This window comes from Neomonachus schauinslandi, chromosome 10 (genome assembly GCF_002201575.2).
Source record: "Neomonachus schauinslandi chromosome 10, ASM220157v2, whole genome shotgun sequence".
NCBI lineage: Eukaryota > Metazoa > Chordata > Mammalia > Carnivora > Phocidae > Neomonachus > Neomonachus schauinslandi.
In genome coordinates this window covers 34624710-34648746 of record NC_058412.1, presented here as the reverse complement: position 1 = coordinate 34648746, position 24037 = coordinate 34624710, and the positions used below count along the sequence as shown (strand labels likewise).

The following is a 24037-nucleotide window of genomic DNA, read 5'->3' as shown; positions in this document are numbered from 1 at the left end:
CAGACGTAACCCAGGGAAACTTTCCCTGGCTTCTGTCAAGTCCTGGGGATGAGAAGAAAGAAATGATCAATGAAAAAGTTGGGACCGGTCGACATTATCTTTCTGTTCTGCCAGCCACTCAGAGAAGTCAAGACATGAAAAGATGGGTGCAGTTATTTCCTTGGCACAAAACTTAACAGGCAACAAAAATGTCAAGGGCTTTAAGTCAGTCTGAGGTTTAGATCCCCCTTTCAACACAAAAGGGCAGCAAGTAGGGAAAAATCCAGCCATTAAATTCTAGGGAAAAAAGAGGAGGGAGTATTGAAAACTTGATCCCTATTCTCCTGTCAGATTGCAACATGACCAAAGCAAAATCAGCCAGGCCAAACTGATACCATCTGATTGTGACTTTATCCAAACAGTGTAGTTTGCTTTCATTTTAACTCTGAAGAGAGGAAGAAAAAATTTTCAGAGGAACAAGAGGGTCAGATAAACCACATCCCCATTATATTAGTATTTGGGGGAAGATTACATCTATTTGTTCACACGGCTTGTCTACAGCTCTGAGAGCTCCAAGGGAGTGGCCCAACCCCCATTCCTCTGCCTTTAGCCTTCCAAGATGGACAAGTCCTCAGCATCCAGTCAAACCTGAAGTGTGAAAAATAATGCCTGAATCAAAATGGTGTTTTCCATACAGTGGGACTATGGAGAAATCCTGTTCCATTTCCCAATTCCTACTTGACACAAAGGTTAAAAAAAAAAAAAAAAAAAAAAACCTAAAGTGTGAATGTTTTGAGAATTGCCATTAACCCTATCAAAACACTGATGACACAGAAAACCACCATCTGAAAATACTAATTTCCCAGTGTTCTTGGTGAATGAGCTAAGGAAGGAGGCGATGATCCAAATTAATATAGTCCATGAATACAGAAGAACTGACCAATGCAAAAGAAACTGCTTTGGGTAGGGCGAGTCAATAGGGTAGTACTGAGAGGCAGAGAGAAATTTCTTGGTACAAACCTGATGTCCCTAAGATAGAAGCAGGGTGAGGACAAGGCACTTACACTGCCAAACAACAGTTCACGTCCATTCAACACTAGAACTGTTACCAAGAGCACTCCCCATGACCCCTCACTGAAGACTCAACCAGCCAACTGCACTTTCCAGTTGGACCTTCAGAACTGAAGGAAATCCCAAGTGCTGCAGAACCAATGGTGGGAACTGGAATGTTGGCAGAGGAAACCACTCAGAGGAAGCAAAAAGAAGTTGTCCCCTTCTGGCCTGAGGTGAGGTTTGTTCCAGATTAGCTCAGTGAAATACTGAATTTCAAGATGCTTGGCCTGAGAATATGACAACGCCCCCATGGATGCCTCCTTCTTCTGTTTTGATAAAGAGCAATAAGGGCTCTGAATGAAACTGGACACCACTTACTGAGTTATCTTGCCCTGGTGGTTACAGCAGATGCCTTCGAATACATGTCCCTGTTCTGTAGCAGATAAGGGACTGAGACAGGGCTAGAAGCAGCCTGTCCCTTCTTATCCCAAAGCCCTTTAAGCGTACTCGATCCGGGCAGGGCCACAACTACCCTCATTCTTCCGCTCGGAAGATGGGGTGGTAGCCTTGGCTTCACTACCGGTTTCCAGAGGCTTAGACGAGATATAGTCCTTTACTTTGATCTCCATGTTCTTGGCTTTAAGAGTGGCCATGTGCAGCTTCTCCAGGAAATCTGGCATGCCTGGTGGGAGAGGGGGAAATATGGGTAGGCTGAAATACAAACCAACAGTATGCTCAAAATTAGACGGCCTATTTCTTTCATGGTAGGGAGCCAATTCCTTCCTCTAGAGATCACAGCCTGATTGACAACCTGAGTGATAGTTGCCTCCCAAAATGCATGGGAAGTGAAAACAATCCATGACCTTTGAGATCCTCAGAAAAGGGGTGCCAATCAAGCCAATAAATCCCCAAAGGCTTTTAGGTGATTAAAATCACTTATCAGTAGCACAGACTAAATATCTGCCAATTTTATTTAGACAAATATCAAACAGAAACACCTAATCTCTCCATTCTCCCTCTGAGGTATCAGAAGCTGCCTACAGAGAAGCAGAAGAAAGAAAATCACATGAGAATGCTTTTTAAAGCAAGGAATTGGAACGAAAAGGTGCAGTTACAGCTGTGATGTGTAGCCTTTGTCAAGACACATGGTGGCCCCCTTTCCCAGAATACTATCCTATAACAACCACATTTTCTACACTAGATTTTATGGCCTCCAACAGGATCTAAAAAGAAGAAATGATTAAGTGCATTAATGTACACAGTCCATATTTAAGGAATTAAGCAAATGTTCTCAAAACTCCCTTCTGGGCACATGTTGCTTTCTGGGATTCCACAATTTTCATCCCTCTAAAGCCCAGCTAGAGGCTTCAATATCTTTGTAATATTCAAGAATGGACTTGGAAGGATGTTTAATTTCCCCAGAAGTGCTCCCATTAGACAAGCACTAATCCTCTTGCTTGCCATTTAGAGCTAGAGAAAAACAAAATGCTCAACCCAGGCTCCAGGCCCTGTATACAAGTGCCCACTCACCACTGGAAACCATCCAGCTAACGCAGTAGCGAGGAAACACAGTCTGGGGATTGTCACTGTATGTCAACAAGTAGTCAAAGCCATTCTGGAAAAGAAAAACAGCAATAATGATACTTGAATTACCCACCATAGCTTCCATATCCAGTACCACAGAATAATCATGATGTGATTCTGGGGCAGACAGTGCCATTTTTTTACCCTGTGCAAAAAAAGAGTTAATACTGAAGACCGCATAGGTCGCTATCCACAGAAAGGCCAGCCTGCAAGGCTGACCCTCAGGTGGTATCAGGGAACTTGGCTCCCAGAGTATTCCCAGTCAACAGTGTACTGGTAAGAATGGCTCCCTGTCTCTTCTCTGTTCGTGCAAACATTACAGTTTATGCTGAATACCTGCTTTCTTTCTGGCACATCAGGGATTTTGGTATATGCTATGTAGAGGATCCCTATGTGACCAGCCCTCAATAAAAATCTTGGGTGCTGAGCCTCTAATGGGCTTCTCTGGGCAGAAACATCACAGACATGTTGCTTTTTTAAGATTTTATTTATTTGACAGAGAGACACACAGCGAGAGAGGGAACACAAGCAGGGGGAGAGGGAGAAGCAGGCTTCCCGCTGAGCAGGGAGCCCGATGCGGGGCTCGATCCTGAGCCGAAGGCAGACGCTTAACAACTGAGCCACCCAGGTGCCCCTTTGTTGCTCTATTTTTGCTGCTGGAAGGAGAATGTGCTCTGTGTGACCTCTCACAGGAGACAGAGCAGGAGGAAGCCTACATGTGGATTCCTACAGGCTCTGCCTGTCTCTTCCCCTGATGCAGCTGTGTATCCTTACTACATGACTAGAACACATCTTAGTCAAGAGGACAACTATATGCTGAGTCCTATGAGTCCTTCTAGCGAATTTTCAAATGTAGGGTGTTCTTGAAAATTCCAACACGTACCCTCAAATGTTTAACGCTCTTAATCTTTACCAAAACGGTATAAACTCTACTACTACTACTACGACTAATAACAGCAAATATTTATAGAGCACTTAACAGCGAACTGCTTCCAACTTGGGACAATCCTGTAACGTAGGTACTGTTACCTCATTTTACAAAGGAGGAAACTGAGCACAAAGAATAACTTTGCCCAAGGTCATCTACATACTCAATGACAGCCAAGATAAACCCAAGATTCTGACCACAGGGACTATGCACCCACTCTTTTTGGCTCAGCCCTCTCATTGCCTATTACAGTGAAGGACAAGGAATTAAGGAGATTTCCAGGTGTCTTGATCCTACAAGAGATCTGAACCAATTATGATCCACGGAAAGGGGTAAGAGATAACCACTTTTATGTCTGCACTTTTTAAAGCAGACTGGCCACAACTCCACATGGCAGAACTACAACTTTAAATTCCCATGCTTTTACTCCAAAGTCCATCTTCTTTTTCCCCTGAATGAATTGTTTTATCTTTTATTCATTTACTCAACATGTATTTAAATGTCTGCCTCATGTCTGGCACTGTATGCTAGATACTTAGAGCAAACAAAAATGTGCTAGTCCCTGCCCTCAGGAGCTTTCAACCGATAGAACAGATGCCATAACAGAGACACAGAATCAATACTACGGAAGTAAAGAGAAAGGAGAGGGGCGCCTAGGTGGCTCAGTCGGTTAAGCATCTGCCTTCAGGTCAGGTGATGATCCCAGGGTCCTAGGATTGAGTCCTGCGTTGGGCTCCTTGCTCAGAGGGGAGCGTGCTTCTCCCTCTGCCTGCCGTTCCCCCCTGCTTGTGCTGACAAATAAATAAAATCGTAAGGGAAAAAAAAAAAAGAAAGAAGAGGTAAAACCTGTACAGTGGAAACATTAACACTATCCACCACAAAGGCTGGCTGTAAATGAGTTAATACATATAGAAGATTTTATTCTTCCCATAAAACACTTGGATTGGGAAGTCAAGAGATCTGGGTTCTCATCCACCACTGCTTATATTTTATTTTTTTTTAAAGATTTTATTTATTTATTTGACAGAGAGAGAGACACAGCCAGCGAGGGAACACAAGCAGGGGGACTGGGAGAGGGAGAAGCAGGCTTCCTGCCGAGCAAGGAGCCTGATGCGGGGCTCGATCCCAGGACCCTGGGATCATGACCTGAGCCGAAGGCAGATGCTTAACGACTGAGCCACCCAGGCACCCCGCTGTTTATATTTTAAAAAAGGAAACCAGGGGCGCTTGGATGGCTCAGTCGTTAAAGCGTCTGCCTTCGGCTCAGGTCAAGATCCCAGGGTCCTGGGATCAAGCTCCCCGTCGGACTCCCTGCTCTGCGGGAAGCCTGCTTTTCCCTCTCCCACTCCCCCTGCTTGTGTTCCCTCTCTATCAAATAAATAAATAAAATCTTAGATAGATAGACAGGTAGGTAGGTAGGTAGGTAGATAGATAAATAAAGGAAACCAAACAAAAACAATTATTACCCATTGGAAGAAGAAAGGAACAGGGATATAAGCAAAATCACTCTGAATAGTTATTATTTTACAGATTTGACTTTGGAAGCATAAGTTTCTTTCATAATTTAATAAAACAAAATTAAATTTAAAAAGCAGTATCTAAAAATCAAAAGTAAAATAGAAAACAAGGAACCTAACTATGAACTGAGTCAGCAGGAAAAAGCACAAAGACAGCACCTATTTCAAGTAACTTTAAAACTCAGTATTTTGGTGGGGGTTGGGTGGCTCAGTCCTTAAGCGTCTGCCTTCGGCTCAGGTCATGGTCCCAGGGTCCTGGGATCGAGCCCCACATCGGCCTCCCTGCTCAGCAGAGAGCCTGCTTCTCCCTCTCCCACTCCCCCTGCTTGTGTTCCCTCTCTCGCTGTGTCTTTCTCTGTCAAATAAATAAAAATCTTAAAAAAAAAAAAACCACACACAGTATTTTGTACACTGCGTACACATCCTAAGGATAAAAAAAAAAAAAATACAAATTTTAAATCACCATCACTGGTGATCTTGGTGGTATTATTCTGAGGCTGGTGTGTGTGTATTTCAGGTTAAAGCCAATGAGTAGTTATGCTCAGGTGATGAGTTGAATTTTCCAGCACAGGAAAAGATGACAGATGTAAGATATAAAATATAAATAAAAACTTTCCAGTCTGAAATATGAATTAAAAATATTAGCACGCGCTTAGGATTTATCCTTAAAACAAATAAGCAACATTTATTACTTAGTTCTAGCTTCAGGCCTAAAGACAATGAGCAAGCCAATAGCTATGAGTACTCCTAGAAGCCAAATTCTGGTATTTATTTTAAAGATTTGATTTTTTATTTTATTTTTAAAAATTTACTTATCTGAGAGAAAGAAAGAGAGAGAGAGAATCTCAAGTAGACTCCCTGCTGAGCACGGAGCCTGACGCCGGGCTAAATCTCACGACCCTGAGATCATGACCCGAGCCGAAATCAAGAGTCAGACACTTAGCCAAATGAGCCACCCAGGCACCCCTAAAGATTTTATTTTTAAGTGATCTCTACACCCAACATGGTGCTTGAACTTACAACCCCAAGATCAAGAGTCACATGCTCCACCAAATCCTCGTTTAATTTAAATGACATCTTCTTAAAAGGAACCAGGGCTCCCTAAAGAAATGCTAATTTCCAGGTTTACAGCTAAAACTATACTACAAGATGAACCTAGGACATCTTATAACACCAGAAAACAAGAGAGCCCCTGAGGTCAAGTCAAAAGGACAAGCCAGTTAAAAGGAGGCTCCTAATGGCCAATACTGGGGCAATTTGAGTGTCAGTAAGAGTAACTGTAATGGGGCGCCTGGGTGGCTCAGTTGGTTAAGCGACTGCCTTCAGTTCAGGTCATGATCCCAGGGTCCTGGGATCGAGCCCCACATTGGGCTCCCTGCTCCTCCCTCTCCCACTCCCCCTGCTTGTGCTCCCTCTCTTGCTGTCTCTCTGTCAATTAAATAAATAAATAAAATCTTAAAAAAAAATAACTGTAATGGATTAGAACTAACCAAACATGTTAAAAACTGATATACCTATAGAACTCTTCTATTGGTTCTTCTATAGCAAAGACTAATGGCATTTCTTTAAAACAAAAACAAAACTTAACCTTTGGAGGATCCCTGGTTGAAAGAACCAATTCATTATTTTCAAACTCATAAATAAAGGAAACAAATCAACCATTTCTCTTACTTCCCTTTCCTATGTAAACTAAAGGAAAACAAACAGTTGGTGAGAAAATTTTTCCTTAATGTATTTTAATAAGTGGAAATAAATGAATTACAGAATCAGCATTTTGTTATACCACTAATGAAATAATGGATCTGAGCAATAATAATTTCTAAATTCACAAGAGACAATCAAACATCACCTGCCTTCTAATAAAGTGGTCTTGCCCAAAACAACCAACCAACCTGAATCTGTTTAAGCCTCAGGTTTCATCAATAACTACCAGTACCCAGGAAATAGAGGCAGGGGACAGAGGAACATGTTAAATAACACTATAGATACAATGGGGAAACACACAATCATCAAGATCCAGGACAAAGAACGCTGCTTCTTCAACAAATACAACTGCAAAAAAAAAAAGAGGGGAAACTTACTGACTTCAAAAGACTCAAGAGATAGTATGAACAAATTTTAGTGTCTGGGTCATATTTGGGTCCAGATTCTAATAAACCAACTCCAAAAAAATTTCATGGACAATCAGGAAAATTCAAACACTAACTAGATTATTTGATACTAGGGATTATTATTAGGACACTGAGGTTATGTTTTCAAAAATCTCTTCAAGATAAACACTTAAGTATCTATAGAAGAATTCTTCTATAGCGAAGCTTGAAACTGCTTCAAAATAATCAGGACAGCAGGAAAAGGAACAAGAAAGGATACAGATAAAACAAGTACGGCCATGAGTTGATGACTGTTGGAGCTGGGGATGGATACAGAAGGTTCATTATACTATTCTACTTCTTTATCTTTCATATACATTTCAAATTTTCCCTAATAAAAAGTTAAACAAAACACCATACCTTGGCTCAAGGATCCCATCTGGCAGTCCAAATGCAGCCACCTGGTTTTCAAGTACTCTCTGTACATGGTCAATATAATTTATCACTCCTCTGTAATCTCAACCGTCCTTTCTAAGTGGTGACTCTCTGAACATATTCATGGCTCATTCCTGTCTTGATCTTAGGTATATCATGTCCTCTACACATCCTGTTGTCCTCTATCCAGTCTGCCTTTTCATAAGAATCAACTCAAATCTTACCTTTTTCGTAAGAGCTTGCCACAAATATACTAAAAGAATTTTACAGATAACTCTTACTGTTCCCCCACCTCAGCTGAAAAATTATTTATTTTATCCCTACTTAGATGCAACACACTCTGCTAGGTGCTAACCGATGCTTTAGCTGCTTCATGGTCACAATTTCTAAAGGTAGCAATGCTGGAACTCAATTCAGTTTTTTCAATTGGAAATAAATGGACAACGTCCAAATTTCAAAAGCAATGTAAAGGAAAAAAGTGAGGCCTAAGTCTGCCTCCCACACTATCTCCAGCCTGACCTAGGCTCCCCTTCATAAAGGGGAGTAGCCATGGACAGTAACCTTGCTTCTTTTCGATCTTCTAAAGTAAGGACTTTCAAACATTTTTAACTATGACACACTGTAAATAATACTTCTTACACTGCAACCAGTTCTCCCTCTCAGCCTCCTACACACACATTCATACATATTTATCTAACTAAAGTCTCATGAAATATGCTTACACTCAGATGATTTCTATTCTATGTATTCTCTCTTTTTAAGTTGATCATAATGCACTAAAATAGTTTTGTCTTCCACTAATGGGGAGCAATTTGAGGTTTGAAAAACACTGCTCTAAAAATACTACAGAAGTAAACACACAGATCTCCCTGTTAAGAGTCAAACACCACATTGACTGAAATGAACCACCACTTCTATCATATTTAAAGTCCCACTTCAGGCAGTATAAATAGAACAACTTGTTGAAAACAAAACCATACTAAAGTACACAGTTCATACACCACGAAAACAAAAGTAATGGGGAGAAAACGAAGCCTTTAGTTATAAAGTGAAATACAACTAAAAACAGCAACCAGTGGAGTATGTAAACTCAACAGAAATTTGGCTAAAAAAATTAATAAAACACTCCCTAAGTTGAAAAAAAATATTCTTCTCAAAGAAAGGTCAATTTTATTTTTATTTATTTTATTTTTTTAAAGATTTTATTTATTTATTTGACAGAGACAGAGACAGCGAGAGAGGGAACACAAGCGGGGGAGTGGGAGAGGGAGAAGCAGGCTTCCCGCTGAGCAGGGAGCCCGATGCGGGGCTCGATCCCAGGACCCTGGAATCATGACCTGAGCCGAAGGCAGACGCTTAACGACTGAGCCACCCAGGCGCCCCCAATAGAATTTTAAAGAAGGCTGAGAGGATTAGTCTAACCCTCTCATTTTACAGATAAGGATACAAAAGTCCAGAAAGTTTTTAAGTGTTCTGCCCACTGTGGTGAAATTTTGATGGAAAAGGTGCTCCCTTCAGTTCCTAAAGAATGCTGCTAACCACAAGCCAGTCTTCTCCTGTCTCTCCCACGAATGGGAGTCAGTGGGTCATTAGTCTCTGCCCTGGGGGATCTTCCAGGTAGATCACCCAATAGCAGTGGTTCCCAAACCAGGAGCATCAGCCTCACCTGGGAACTTCTTAAAAATGAGAATTCTTGGGCCATACCCAAGCACTGTATGTTAACAAGCTCCAGGGGACTCTGATGCATGCCAAGTTTGAGAACCACTGCCCTTCTCAGGTCAGACAAAAGGCATTCCTTGAGAAAAATCCCAAAGCCACTACACATCCTCTCTTGGATGATGTAAAACTCACCTCATCAAATGACTTGTGGGGACGGATAACCATCTGGGATTCATACGATCTGACCCTTACAAATTCTGGAGACTCTGGAACACTAGGGTGCTCCACAGCACTGGTAAGGAGAAAAGTTAAGAAAATTCTTAGTAATGTCTACAAATAAGAAAACAGCATGAGAGCTACAGTTAAGAGGAAAATCTAAAAAGCTGGCTCTAATTTTTAAAATAAAACAGAAGAGTCACTAAAATGAATTAATACAAACTAGGTTCTAAAAACAAAGTGAGTTTCCTTGGTGATTCCTGGCTCACTAGGCTTCGTGTTGAAGAAAAGAGCACTTCTTTTTTTAATTATCAACACTAAGGAACTAAAGAAATGGTTTAATGAAAAGCGTACATAGATCCCTTCAATCTTCCTAGACTGTGGTCACCAGTCACAGCCCACTCATGTTCTAGCTGGGATGGATGGGGTCCTAGCATCACTCATAACAGCACTGAGAACATGCAAACTCCCACCAGACATATATGAAGGACAGAGTTAAAGGAACTCAGCAGGAGCCACAGGTAACCACACATACCGTGACACCAACACCATCACATTGTTTTCCTGATCCACGCTATACCGTCGAACATAAACATAATCCCGAGAGTACATCGGATACTAAAGAAAAGGATAGGCAGAATTAGTGTTATGCCCCACGTGGATGTGATAAAAGTAAAAACAGTAGTAAAAATACTCACAGGAAAATGGGTTACCCAGTGAAGAACCTCAGAACCACTAACCACATCCCTCTCAATCACTTCCAGCTTGATTACCAGGGCATCCCACTTTTTTCTATATTCTGTATCCAGCTGCAGAAAGAGAAAAGATATGAAGACCCAGGTAATCCAAAACAAAGTTGCAGAAGGCTTCTCCAGATGCTTGGACCTGACCCAAGGACCTTATTCTCAAACAGTAACCTGACCTAAAAGTGGCAAAGTGTGAAAGACAGGGCTGTGTTTACTAGAGATAAGTCTTTTAAAATCCTTTCTTATAGGCCAATAGCATTACCTTGAAAGTTAATATTAAAAAAAAAAAAAAAAGGGCGCCTGCGTGGCTCAAGCGTCTGCCTTTGGCTCAGGTCATGATCCCAGAGTCCTGGGATCAAGCCCCCCGTCGGACTCCCTGCTCCGCGGGAAGCCTGCTTCTCCCTCTCCCACTCCCCCTGCTTGTGTTCCCTCTCTCACTGTCTCTCTCTCTCTGTCAAATAAATAAATAAAATCTTAAAATAAGACAAAGGAAAGGAAAACATAAGAAAAAAAACCACTGTGATAGACATGTCTCAGGAAAATGTAATAGGTAGTGATATAAACGTGTAAGGGCAAAACAATTTTTTAAAGTTTTAAACAGACAAAAATACCCAAAGTATGAGCAGACACCTCACACAAAGAAATGCAAGTAACATATTTTTTAATTTCTAGCATGACTAGTACGTAGGGAATTTCGAAATAAGACGTATCATATACATCCAAACCAACCAAATGAATTGGTAAAATTCAGTGCTTGGGGGGAAGTGTACACTTGCGTATTACTAGAGGGTGTTACAATCAATTAGTTCCAGAAAGCCTGACAAAACAGTGAAATATCCAGGAAGGAAAATAATTTTTTTTATAGAACTCTGGGTGATCCCATCTCCCCTTTTCATACGTTTCCCAAGGAAGAAAGCAGTCTTCGAAGAGATACTCTTCATCTTTACTAAATAAATACCTTCACTATGGAAATGTTCCAGATTCCTAAATCCTGACTGGATTTGTACTGAAGAGGAAAATGCTACAAGGACATCATTGGGTCAACAGATAAAAACCAGAATACAAGCAGAAGATTACATAAGAGCTGCATCCATGTTAAATTTATAGACTTTGATAATGACACCATGGTTAAGAGAATATGTCTAATTTTAGGAAATATACATTGAAGGATTCTGGAATAAAGGGCCACATATGTAACTTGCCCTCAAAATTATTTAGGAAAAAATAACTATAAAACCTCATAAAATATACTAAAAGCACTCAAATACATTCCTCTATTTAATCTTCCCAAGAGCCCTGTGAGAAGACAGAATTGGTCTCATCCCCACTGGACAAAGAATGGTAAGCCCAATGTTTACCCAGATGCTATCTGACATGAGATGAAGGGTACAGAGACAGATGGATGTACTGAAACCATGTCTTCTGAGTCAAAGAAATTATTCATGTGGACAGTAGTTGAGTGGATTTCTAGGCTTAGAAGCTCCAAATCTGAGAAGAAAAATTTACTCACCTGAACATTGAAGAACTGCCGAGGTGTCACATCTGTGTAGGTTCCAAAAACTAGAAAGACAAGAAGAACAAGAGATGTCTGCCACACCCTCATCACTCACCTTATTCCTATCGCTTAACTGCATTTCAATTATAGAGTACTGACAGATCTTAAAGGCAGATTCAGAAACTAGACGTCATATGGGGCAGCAAAGTAAGACAAAGACAACCTACAGCAAAGTATAGTAATGAAGACACTGAGATGCTTGTCATCTGGGAGAAGAAAAACAAAAAACAGGAAACCATGGCAAATTTTCTGAGCAACAACCAGAACAGTTTAGAGAGTATGAAGAACACAAGTCCTGCAAATCTGGGCAATCACAGAAAACACCTGCAAGGCAGCCAAGCTGGGCTCACCTCTGTACTGGTAAAGGTGGGTGCCTGTAATAGGGCGCCGCCAGAGCTTAAAGTGTTTCTTATCCATCACCATTTCCCATGGCTGTTCTTTGCCCCCTGAATCTTCATTTCCTTCTCTCTGTGATTTTGGTTCTGGAGGGTGGCATTCAACTCCAGAGCGCTGAAACATATGTGACATTTCCTCCAACCGTTTCATTTCATCAACAGATCTGCAAAAGGAAAAAAATAAAAGGAATGGTGCAGGTGGTTGTAGTCAATCCTTGTCCATACAATGACTTGTATAAGAATGGTGTGGGTTGGGGCGCCTGTGTGGCTCAGTTGATTAAGTGTCTGCCTTCGGCTCAGGTCATGATCTCAGGGTTCTGGGATATAGCCTGCATCGGGCTCCCTGCTCAATAGGGAGCCTGCTTCTCCCTCTCCCTCTCCCACTCCCCCTGCTTGTGCGTGTGAGCTCTCTCTCAAATAAAGAAATAAAATCTTAAAAAAAAAAAAAAAAAAAAAGAGTGGTGTGGGTTTAAAACAGTATAAGGTGTAGTGAAAATTCAAGTTCCTGAGTTTGAATCCCAGTCCAACATTCATTAACTAAAACACTACTTAGTCTCTATTCTTAATCTGTAAAATGAGGATAATAACAAGACCTACCTCAAGGGTTGATTATAAAACTTAAACAATTACATATTTTCCCTCTTTTAAAAATGTAATTCACATTCCATAAGAATCATCCTTTTACAGTTTACAATTCAATGTTTTTTAGTATACTCACAAGGTTGTGTAACCATCACCACTAATTCCAGAACATTTTCATCATCCCCCCAAAAAACCTATACCCATCAGCAGTCACTCCCTAGTCCTGCCTCCCCATAACCTCTGACAACCACTAATCTATTTTCTGTCTCTATGAAGTTGCCTATTTTGGACAATTCATATAAAGAGAATCATACAATATATAGTCTCTAGTATCTGGCTTTTTTCACTCAGCATATTTTCAAGGTTGATTCGTGGTATACTTTGTTCCCTCTTTTTCTGGCTGAATATTTCACTGAATGGATATATCACATTTTGTTTATCCATTCATCAGGTGATGGGCATTTAGGTTGTTTCTACTTTTTGGCTATTATGAATAATAATGCTATAAACATTTGTGTAGAAGTTTTTATGTAGACACAGGTTTTCAGTTCTCTTGAGTAGGTTCCCAAGAGTGGATCTGCTGGGTCATAGCAACTCTATGTTTAACCTTTTGAGGAAGTGCCAAATTATTTTCCAAAGCAGTTGCACCATTTTATAGTCATAACAATATATTAGGGTTCCAACTGCTTCACATCCTTGCCCACACTTGTTATTAGACAATAACTATCTTCCAGATTCTAGCAATTCTAGTGGGTGTGAGAAGTATATTTCATTGTGGTCTTTGATTTGTATTTCCCCAGTGACTAATGATGCTGAGCATATTTTCAAGTGCTTATTGGCCACCTGTGTATCTTCTTTAGAGAAATACCTATTGAAATCTTTGCCTATTTTTAAATTGGGTTGTCTTTTTATTGTTGAATCGTAAAGAGTTTTTATATACTCTGAATAATAGTCCCTTACCAGATATGATTTAAAAATATTTTCTCGCATTCTGTGGGTTGTCTTTTCACTTTTTTGATAGCGACCCTTGATGAACATGTCTTTAATTTTGATGAAGTCCAATTCATCTACTTTTTTGATTACTTATGTTTCTGTATTACAGCTAAGAAACCCATCACTTCCTAATCCAAAGTCATAAGGACTTACATCTGTTATTTTCTTCTAAGAATTTTTAGTATTAGAAAAGAGTTTTAGTATCAGTTTACACTTTGATCCATTTTGAGTTAATTTTTGTGTATGGTGTGAGGTAGAGGGTCTAAACTCATTACTTTGCATGTGCATCTCCAGTTGTCCCAGTGCCATCTGAAGACTATTGTTTCCCCATTGAATTGTCTTGGCCCTTTTGTTGAAAATCAATTGGCCATAAGTTTAAGGGTTTATTTCTAAACTCTCAATTTTATTCCAACAATTTATAGATCTATCCTTATGCCAGTACCGTATCATCTGAACTACTATAGCTTGCTATTAAGTTTTCAAATCAGGGAGAGTGAGTCCTCCAGCTTTGTCCTTTTTCAAGACTGATTTGACCATTCTGGGTCTTTTTCATTCCCATCTAAGTATCAGGATCAGCTTGTCAATTGGCACAAAATAGTGTGCTAAGATTCTGATAGGGATTGTGTTGAATTTACAGATCAGTATGACTAGTATTGCCATCTTTACAATATTGTCTTCCAATCATGAACACAGATCTTCCATTTATGTGTTTTAAAATTTCTTGCAATGATCTTTTGTAGTTTTTAGCAAAAACATGGAGTACAATGTTGAATAGAAGTGGTGAGAGCAGACATCTTTGTCTTATTCCTGATCTCAGGGGAAAAGCTTTCAGTTTTTCATCACTAAACTGTTAATGTGTTTTTTGTAGGTGCCCTGTATCAAACTGAGGAAGCTTTGTTCTATTCCTAGTTGTTGAATGCTTTTTATTTTCTTTTATCATGAAAGGAGGTTGGACTGTCAAATGCTTTTCTGCATATACTGAGATGACTGTGTGGTTTTTGTCCTTTATTCTATTAAGGTATTGTATTAAACTGATTTTTATATGAACTAACCTTGCTTTCCTGAAATAAATCCCACTGTTCCTATTCCTTTTTATATATTACTGGATTCCATTTGTTAGTATTTTGTTTAGAACTGCCTAAAGCTTTAAAACATTCAAGATATTTATTATTATTAAACATTCCATATATTTTTTGTGTTGTTTTATACCTTTTAGGGACGTATACATATAAAGACAAAGGAATACAATACAACTAACTGGGATAGATAATCTGGGGGACAGAGGAGATTTCAACTGGGCAAAGGTAGAGAGGAGGCTTTACCTATATTTTATTTCTTAAATATAACTATTTGGGGGTGCTTCGGTGGCTCAGTCGGTTAAGCAACCAACTCTTGGTTTGACTGAGATCATTATCTCAGCATCCTGAGATGGAGCCTTGCATAGGGCTCTGCACTGAGCAGGGAGTCTGCTTGGGATTCTTTGTCCCAGCCTCTCCCTCCCCCTCTGCTGCATGTGCGCTCTCTCTCCTTTTAAAATCAATAAATAAACTCTTTTAAAAATATATAACTGCATTTGAAACATTCACGTTAAAGTCTTTTTATATATCTGAAACATTAAGGTTTTTTTTTTTTTTTTTTCTAAAGAGAGAGCACGAGGGGGTGGGCAGAGGGAGAGGGAGAGAGAATCTTAACCTTACCCACATGGAGCCTGGTGAAGATTCTCTCTCCCTCTGCCCACCCCCTCACACACACCAGTGCTCTCATTCCCTCTTTCAAATAAATAAAATCTTAAAAACAAACAAAAAAAAACATGGCTTGTATTTTCCCCTTAACCTTTAAATAGCAGTTAGGAAACAAAGATTGCTGGCTATCACATACAACTCCTGCTATTCAAGACTGAAGAAGACACTGCTAATATACTCTGTCTGAAATGCCCACTCCTCTTCAACCTTCAAAAATACGTAAGGTTCAAGTTAACTTCCAGGCAGAGTTGACCATATACATTTACTTTTATTCCGTACAGACATATCACATTATATTATAATTAATCCATCTTTGTATCTGCCTCCTTTACTAAACTATGAATTCCCTAATGTCCCAGAATCAGTCTCTTTCATATCTGTATTTCCAGCTCCTAGCAAGTAAGTACCTGGTAAACATCAGGCACTCAAATGTTTACTGAATAAATTGAGTAAATATGAAAGTAGGCCCCAATAATTCAAGTTTTTATTGAAAGATTACATTAATACATTACTTTAAAAGCCAAAAATTCAAAGTCATACTGGTAACCCAAGATTAAAAGTTTAGAGCAACCCAAAGTAATGGTGACTATAAAGATCTGTGTTCCAGTCCTGACTCTGCCAACTGGCTGTGTGATCTTTTTTTTTTTTTTTTTAATTTTATTTATTTGACAGGGCGCCTGGGTGGCTCAGTTGGTTAAGCGACTGCCTTCGGCTCAGGTCATGACCCTGGAGTCCCAGGATCGAGTCCCGCATCGGGCTCCCTGCTCAGCGGGGAGTCTGCTTCTCCCTCTGACCCTCCCCCCTCTCATGTGCTCTCTCTCTCTCATTCTCTCTCTCTCTCTCAAATAAATAAATAAAATCTTTAAAAAAAAAAATTTATTTATGTGACAGAGAGACAGCAAGAGAGGGAACACAAGCAGGGGCAGTGGGAGAGGGAGAAGCAGGCTTCCCGCGGAGCAGGGAGCTCAATGCAGGGCTCGAGCCCAAGATCCTGGGATCATGACCTGAGCCGAAGGCAGATGCTTATCGACTGAGCCACCCAGGCGCCCCACTGGCTGTGTGATCTTATGCAAGTCATTCTACCTGTAAAGCCCTCACTTTTTCCACCTATAGTTAGGACATTATTTCTTGAAGGTTTCTATTAGCTCTAAAATTCCATTTCTCTGAATTTTAAACTTTGGACTTTGATGAAAATATTTATACAGGGGACATTTTGTTGTTTTGACTGCCCAAAATCTTGTCATTTGAGGAGAATCCCAAAATAGGTGGGATACAGCCCCCTCTCAAGCCCTAGCAGTTAGAGCACAGCACCTAATTTAAGTGAGGTTAATTAGACACTTCTGGTAGAGGGTATGAATCTTGAGGAAATAATACAAGGCACAGGATCTTTTGGAGATTATTCTCAGTGATTTTGAAGGAGTTGAGTGTCCAGCAGTGCAACCAATCTAGGGAAAACAAAACCAGCAACACTGCCCTGAGGAGATTATCCCTACAGCAGGTCTTGGCTGTTCTCTTGGCCAACCTGTATTCTGGCCTTCTTGTCAATGCCCTGAGTGACCTAACACCTTTAATTAATCCCTTTGATTAATGCCTTTCGGCTTAAGTCAACCAATATCAGCTTCATTTGCAACGAAGAACCCTAGCCAATACAATTTATACTGATGTTCTGATGAAAAAAGTTTAACCATTTTTTAATTTGAATTAAAAATTGCAAAACAGGATTCACTGCTACCACTGCAAACGCATATAGAAATAGGGAAGGAACTTTACAATACACAATAGGATCTTTCATGAGAAAGCAAAAGGAAAATCACAGCTAGACTTGCTTAGAGAACAATTCAGGCATCACATGGCACCAATTATGACACTTTTCAGGACTAGTAAGTCATTCTTCAATAAAAATTAAGCACCACCCTTGAATGTCATTCTTATCACATAATGAAGAAGGGCAGAAATGCCTTATTAAAACTACATCAGAGGGGCGCCTCGCTGGCTCAGTCGTTAAGTGCCTGCCTTCAGCTCAGGTCATGATCCCAGGTCCTGGGATCGGGCCCCACATCAGGCTCCCTGATAAATGGGAAGCCTTCTTCTCCCTCTCCCAATCCCCCTGCTTGTGTTCCCTCGCTCGCTTTGTCTCTGTCAAATAAATAAAATATTTAAAAATTAAATAAAATTACATCAGGGACTCATAAAATTACATAGTAGTAAGATTTTAAGAAAATTAAACTATATGACTATATGCAGTATTTTTTTTTATTTTTTAAGATTTTATTTATTTGTGAGAGAATGAGAGACAGAGAGCATGAGAGGGAGGAGGGTCAGAGGGAGAAGCAGACTCCCTGCTGAGCAGGGAGCCCGATGTGGGACTCGATCCCGGGACTGCAGGATCATGACCTGAGCCGAAGGCAGTCGCTTAACCAACTGAGCCACCCAGGCGCCCTATATGCAGTATTTTTAATGGCCTGCTAAGGTGGTACAGAGCTTCAGACCCACTGCTTAATCAACCTCTCCTATATAATTAAAAGGTCACTAGATGGCCTTGATTAAAATTATGAGACTAAGTCCCCAGAGGGGGAGAAAAATGTCTTGTGAAGAATGACATTCATTCTTGAAATAACACAATCTAAATGCTGACCCAAGACTGCATCATGAAATGCAAATGATTCTTGTCCCCAGATTCAACAACCTCTGAAGGGTCTCAACTTCTAAATGCTGACATAACAGACATAATTAGCACACAGGTGCCCAAAGTGGGCTATGTGGAAGAAGGAAAACCTCTCACCATACATCTCTTTGGCCTGCTGCGCCAAATCTTGTTTGGACATGGTGGGTGTCTAAACCTTGTTATCTGAGACTTAAATAATAAGAAAGGACAAAAGAGATTATTCCCAAATAGTAACAGCGGATTAGTAAGAGGATCAAGAAAAGACACCCAATGCTTCTCTTTCTCCAAAACTAGTCATTTCAATATGTGAGAAAGGCTGGCCTTAAAGGTATGGAAGCCGAAGGCATAAAACTATTAAAACAGAGTAATAAGTATAACCAGTTTTGGCTCATATAGGAAGGAGGTCCTGACGTTAGTATATAGAGTTTGATATAAAGGTCCAAAATGATTCAAATGAAGCCATCCCTGTAATTAGTAATTTCAGCAAGACAACTGCCTCATTTCACATAATCCCTTCCTTAAATTCCAAATCACTGTCAAAGTTAGGGACTTTCAAGTATAACTGTCATGAGACATAAGGAATACAAGACATCAGGGCGCCTGGGTGGCTCAGTCCTTAAGCATCTGCCTTCGGCTCAGGTCATGGTCCCAGGGTCCTGGGGTCGAGCCCCGTATCAGGCTCTCTGCTTGGTGAGCCTGCTTCTCCCTCTCCCTCTGCTGCTCCCCCTGCTTGTGCGTGCTCTCTCTCTGTGTCAAATAAATAAATAAAATCTTAAAAAAAAAAATAAAGAAATACAAGACATCAGCTAGTTCATTGCAATTCTGGGCCAACTGGTTAATGGTAAAATAATGAAGACAATGTAAAAAATTCACGTCAGGTTTTATGTAGTTCTGATGATCTAAGGTAAAAAAATCTTTAAGTGACAGTGGCAAAAAAGGAAAAGGTTTTTTTTTGTTGATCATTTATTTAATAACATACTGAAAAGTTAAAATTGTTGTAAATGCCCTGACAGACAAAAATGGGAAACAACAATTTTCTTTATGAAATTTACTGGCACTTATTTACTCAAATTTCTGGAGCAATGGACTGTAACTTTTTAAAAAAGAGGAGGGGCTAATGGAACATTTTCCCCTAGCCTTTCATATTTCTTAACTTCCTTCCTCTTTTTGTTCCTGTAACTTTTTTTTGAAGATTTTATTTATTGGGGCGCCTGCCTTCGGCTCAGGTCATGATCCAAGGGTCCTGGGATCGAACCCCTCATCGGGCTCCCTGCTCGGCAGGAAGCCTGCTTCTCCCTCTCCCACTCCCCCGCTTGTGTTCCCTCTTCGCTGTGTCTGTCAAATGAATAAATAAAATCTTTAAAAAATAAAAAATAAAAAAAGATTTTATTCATTTGTCAGAGAGAGAGCACACGTACGAGCATGCACAAGCAGGGGGAGCGGAAGACAGAGGGAGCAGACTCCCCTCTGAGCAAGGAGCCCCATGTGGGACTCAATTCCAGAACTGTGGGATCATGACCTGAGCCGAAGGCAGACTCTTAACCAACTGAGCAACCCAGGCGCCCCTCCTGTAATTTTTTAATGTTCCAAAACAATAAAAAATTACTATTGTATTTTTCCATAAGATCTGCCTTGGGCTCAAAGGACGAGTGATTCTGTACCAAAAATAGTGACTGAAAGTTATTCTGTTTGACTTAAGTGAGACCAATTGGGTAAGAATCCTAGACCAACCATTAAAAGACCTGATTTCTACACCTGTCCCCCATCAATCAAAGTCACTTTGTACAAATTACTTCTTTTCTCAAATTTTCTTCCTGTTGCTAAATAAATGAGATTCTATTTGTGAAGATGTTCTTAAGCACAAGAGAACTGAAAGTAAGGTTATTCCTTTTCATTCTGAATAGTACTCAAATAACATAAGAAAAAACACATACCACATTAAAGCACACATTCAAAGATAGTACGAGGACAAGACGGTACAGAAACAGCACAGAAAAACCAAATGTTGTGATTTAGTGGCCATGATACAATCATGCTCTTCTTCCATTATACAATGGAAAAAAAAAATGCACTTGTCCTGAGGCACATTCAATTGTGCTCCATTATGGAAGCCACCCAAAATCCTTTCACTAGAACAAAATCTAAGATGTTCTAAACTAGGGGCTCAGTCAGTTGAGTGCCTTTGGCTCAGGTCGTGGTCCTGGGGTCTTGGGATCGAGCCCCGCGTTGGGCTCCCTGCTCAGCAGGAAGCCTGCTTCTCACTCTGCCCCTCCCCCTGCCCGTGCTCGCTCTCTCTCAAATAAATAAAAATCTTAAAAAAAAAAAAAAAAGATATTCTAAACTAGCTATGACAATCTCAGCAATGACTCCTTTTTTTTTTTTTTTTTAAAGATTTTATTTATTTATTTGACACAGAGAGAAAGACAGCGATAGAGGGAACACAGCAGGGGTAGTGGGAGAGGGAGAAACAGGCTCTTGGCTGAGCAGGGAGCCCGATGCGGGGCTCGATCATGACCTGAGCCAAAAGCAGACGCTTAACGACTGAGCTACCTAGGAGCCCCAGCAATGGCTCCTTTAAAGTAAACTGAATACTTAAGCAAAGAAAATTAACCTGAATCCGAAATATTTTATTCAATAAAAGACAAAATATTAGAAACATGAGAAACCTACAGAACCACTTTACAATCAAGATACAGTTAATAGCATATTTGTCGCCCTAGAAGGTAACAAGCATTTTTTTAAAAATCCGCAAAATGGACACCATCCAATTTTAAGTATATGACTGAATTCAGGCTTGAAATGGAAAATGAAGTGTAAATGAAAGCCTTTGCTAAATAACAACTCTGGAGGATCAAAAAGGCACCTTATGTGTTCTGCCTGACCTTAATCTGAGTTTATGATATTCCCAAGTGGGTTAACAGAGAGCAATACCTTTTCAGGAGTTGGATTTGAATAAAAAATGTTTGAACTGCCCCTAGGTTTCAGAGACAGCCCAAAAAGGTAAGAGAGGGAAATAGAAGGAATATGGGGCCTGGTGATCAACTGGTCTCTTTCTGCCACAATGGGTAGTAACTACTGACTCAAATGTTTACCACATTCATTTTTTATCCCGTTTTTTTTTTTTCTAGCTCCTGTTAATGGCAGACTTACTAAACAGAGGCTCCAGGATATACTATCCATAAAAACACATGAAGTAAGCCAAAGAATGTCATCTACCACCTAGGCCCCCAACACTATTCAATTCCCACCCAAAAACATCTTCCCTCTCTTTTGCACCAGGTAGGCCTTTTCTGGTCTTTCTCCTCTTCCTGGGAATTTTCCTCTCAAATTTGACTACTGTGGAACACGGCTATTTCATCATCAAAAACAGAATGAAAATTCAAACAGTTAATTGATAATTTAATTTAAAAGTTTTCCTCCCATAAATATTCTCACACCTGAACCTGTTTCATTAGACCAATGGACAAGTTGCAAAATACTAACAGAAATTAGGCAAACTCCCTATCATGCTTTATTATATTAACATTTTTGTGAATAAGATTGTCATAGTTTTTTTTTTTTTTTTTTAAAGATTTTACTTATTTATTTGACAGAAATAGAGAGACAGCACAAGTAGGCAGAGTGGCAAGCAGAGGGAGAAGCAGGCTTCCCGCTGAGCGGGGAGCCCGATGCGGGGCTCGATCCCAGGATCCTGGGATCATGACCTGAGCCGAAAGCAGCCACTTAGCCGACTGAGCCACCCAGGCGCCCCAAGATTGTTATAAATTTATATCCTCAAGGTGGACGTTTAGTGACTAGTAAATCTTCTATTTACTTATATACTAATAATATCTACTAATGCAAGAATCAGAAAACCAGTCTAGGACCAACCACCTATTTTTGTAAAGTTTTATTAGGAAACACAAATTTAGGAGGAAGGGAGAGCAGTTTAGGAACATCGGTTAAAAGGAAAGAGAGACATCGTAAAGTGAGAGCTAAATCAAATCAGAGCTAAATCATGACATTACTTGAAAACTGTTAAGGGCTCAGATTTAAAACCACAGATTAACAAATTCAATCAGTGGTACTGCATTTTTTCACACAGAAGTTTTGATGATGACAGCGTGATTTCAGAGCCTAATGAAACAGTATTTCCTAAGTTCTAGCTAAAGCAGCAAAAATCTGACCTAATTTTTGCAGGTTAAAATGTCTGAGCCCCTGGTTTATCTGAGGAAGACAAAAATCCCTTCCAGCCACAAGAGTCACGATAACAAAAGAGCTCTCCCGGCATTTCTCACGAAATCCCATGAGGAATGAAGTAATTTCATAATTGCATAACCATACCCTTAGGTCAAATTTAAAACCTGTTTTGAGTTTGCACCTTTCTGGATGAGTTAGAGATTACGTGAACAGTGGGTTACCTTCAATATCTAATGTATTTTTTACAACGTTATTTCTTCAGTGTCACGCTCCCTATTCAAAGTCTTCCCTCCTACGCTAACCTATACTTCGTTATTTCTAACCCGACAAGTGAAATTAACACAGAGAGGCAATAAAAACGTGATTTGCTAGAACAGGATCAAGTTACTGCAACGCCACTTCAAGTACCACCGGGTAAACGCGAGACACTGAGCCAAAAGGCAGGCCCCAGGGTTCGACGTGCCAACCTCCCAACCTGACCGGCCCCCACCCCAGCGAACACAAACGACTTCGCCGCACCGCTCACCTCTGCAGCTCCTCCTCCTGGATCCTCTCCTCGTCCCACACGAACACGCCAGCGAGCGCCGCCATCAAGGCAGAGGCATGACCAGGGCGGCCTCGCAGCCGGCGCCAGAGGCGTCCGAGGAGGACGCGGCGCGAGCTCTCCGAGTAGAGGCGGCCGTACAGCTGCGCGATCTGCTGCGCGCGCCGCACACGCAGGCCCGTCACGAAGCGACACTGATTGGCCAGCAGGGCGAGCAGGCCCCCGCCCCGCGCCCCCGCGCGCCCCACCGCCGCCGCGCCCGCCAGCCAGGCGGCAAGGGCCGGCGGCCTCCGCAGGAACATGTCGTTTGCGCGCGCTCCGCCCAGACTCCCCCTTACTCACCGCCCCCCCCCCCGCCGCGCGCCCGGAGGCGAACTAGGCCTCCCTCAGAGGGCAAAAGGAACGAGCCCGGGAAGGCGCTGCGGCCTGATGCCAAGTGCTCCTAACTGGCCGACCCCGAACTCGTCTCACGATCTAACAGGCTTTTCATCTCTCTCTGCAGCAACCGCTGAGGAAGAGTCCCCTTTGCGGAGAGAGTCGGTCATGGCACAGCAGCGGGGGTGGCCTCGCAACCGCTGCCAAGAGGCGTTCGTTCGTAGGCTAGGGCCGCGAACCCGACGGACCGACGCCGGTCAGCCCCGTTGGCCCCCTGCCTCCTTGCCGTCCTCAACCCGGCTCCAGGGCTCGTGGTGTAGAGCGCCTGGGAAGCAGCGAGGTGGGCGGCTCAGTCGCGGCAGCAAGTGAGGTCCCAAGCGTTCCGCGTCCGCCACATGCGCTGCTCGCCTACAACCTACCCTCTTCGCGGCCGCCCGGGTCCTGATTGGGCGCGGCCCGGGCTCCTCGGTGCTGACTGGCGCTGCCAAGGACTCGTCACCGCTCCTTCCCGCCCCTTCGCGCAGCGTGCCGGGCCCCTGCCTAGCAAGGTAGGTGGCGCACCAGAGAGCTAGTCAAGGGCGCCTGAGATTGACCCGCAGACCCGCCATATTCCCGCCACCCGACCCCACCCCGCGGAGGGGCGCGACCGAGTGCCAATTCGGTTCCTGCGCGGTGCTCTATTCGTCTGAGAGATGGGGGAGCGTCGCCTCTTTTAGTAATTTGAGTGTAGGGTGGGACGGGGTCTCGGCATTTCCTCTGCGGAGTGCTGGGGGTGTCCAGGTTAGGGGGGAGGGCGGGGG

General features: G+C 41.6%; 1 protein-coding gene across 1 annotated transcript; it reads right to left on the bottom strand.

The window, feature by feature from the left end:
- Positions 1-777: 777 nt before the first annotated feature.
- Positions 778-23658, bottom strand: STARD7 (StAR related lipid transfer domain containing 7). The gene is made up of 8 exons (XM_021697352.2): positions 22845-23658; positions 12113-12321; positions 11718-11767; positions 10160-10270; positions 9997-10079; positions 9438-9537; positions 2563-2647; positions 778-1714 (listed from the first exon to the last, which is right to left on the bottom strand). The coding sequence occupies exons 1-8, from the start codon at positions 23162-23164 to the stop codon at positions 1530-1532; spliced, it is 1143 nt and encodes a 380-aa protein (XP_021553027.1). The 5' UTR covers positions 23165-23658; the 3' UTR covers positions 778-1529.
- Positions 23659-24037: the final 379 nt, after the last annotated feature.

Bases quoted from the DNA above. Each gene is read 5' to 3' on its own strand.
- STARD7 (XM_021697352.2), bottom strand. From the start codon at position 23,164: ATGTTCCTGCGGAGGCCGCCGGCCCTTGCCGCCTGGCTGGCGGGCGCG. The intron at 10,080-10,159 runs GTGAGTATTTTT...CCTTTTCTTTAG, and splicing joins ACTGGGTAACCCATTTTCCT to TATCCGATGTACTCTCGGGA. The intron at 1,715-2,562 runs GTGAGTGGGCAC...CTCTCCCACCAG, and splicing joins TAGCTGGATGGTTTCCAGTG to GCATGCCAGATTTCCTGGAG.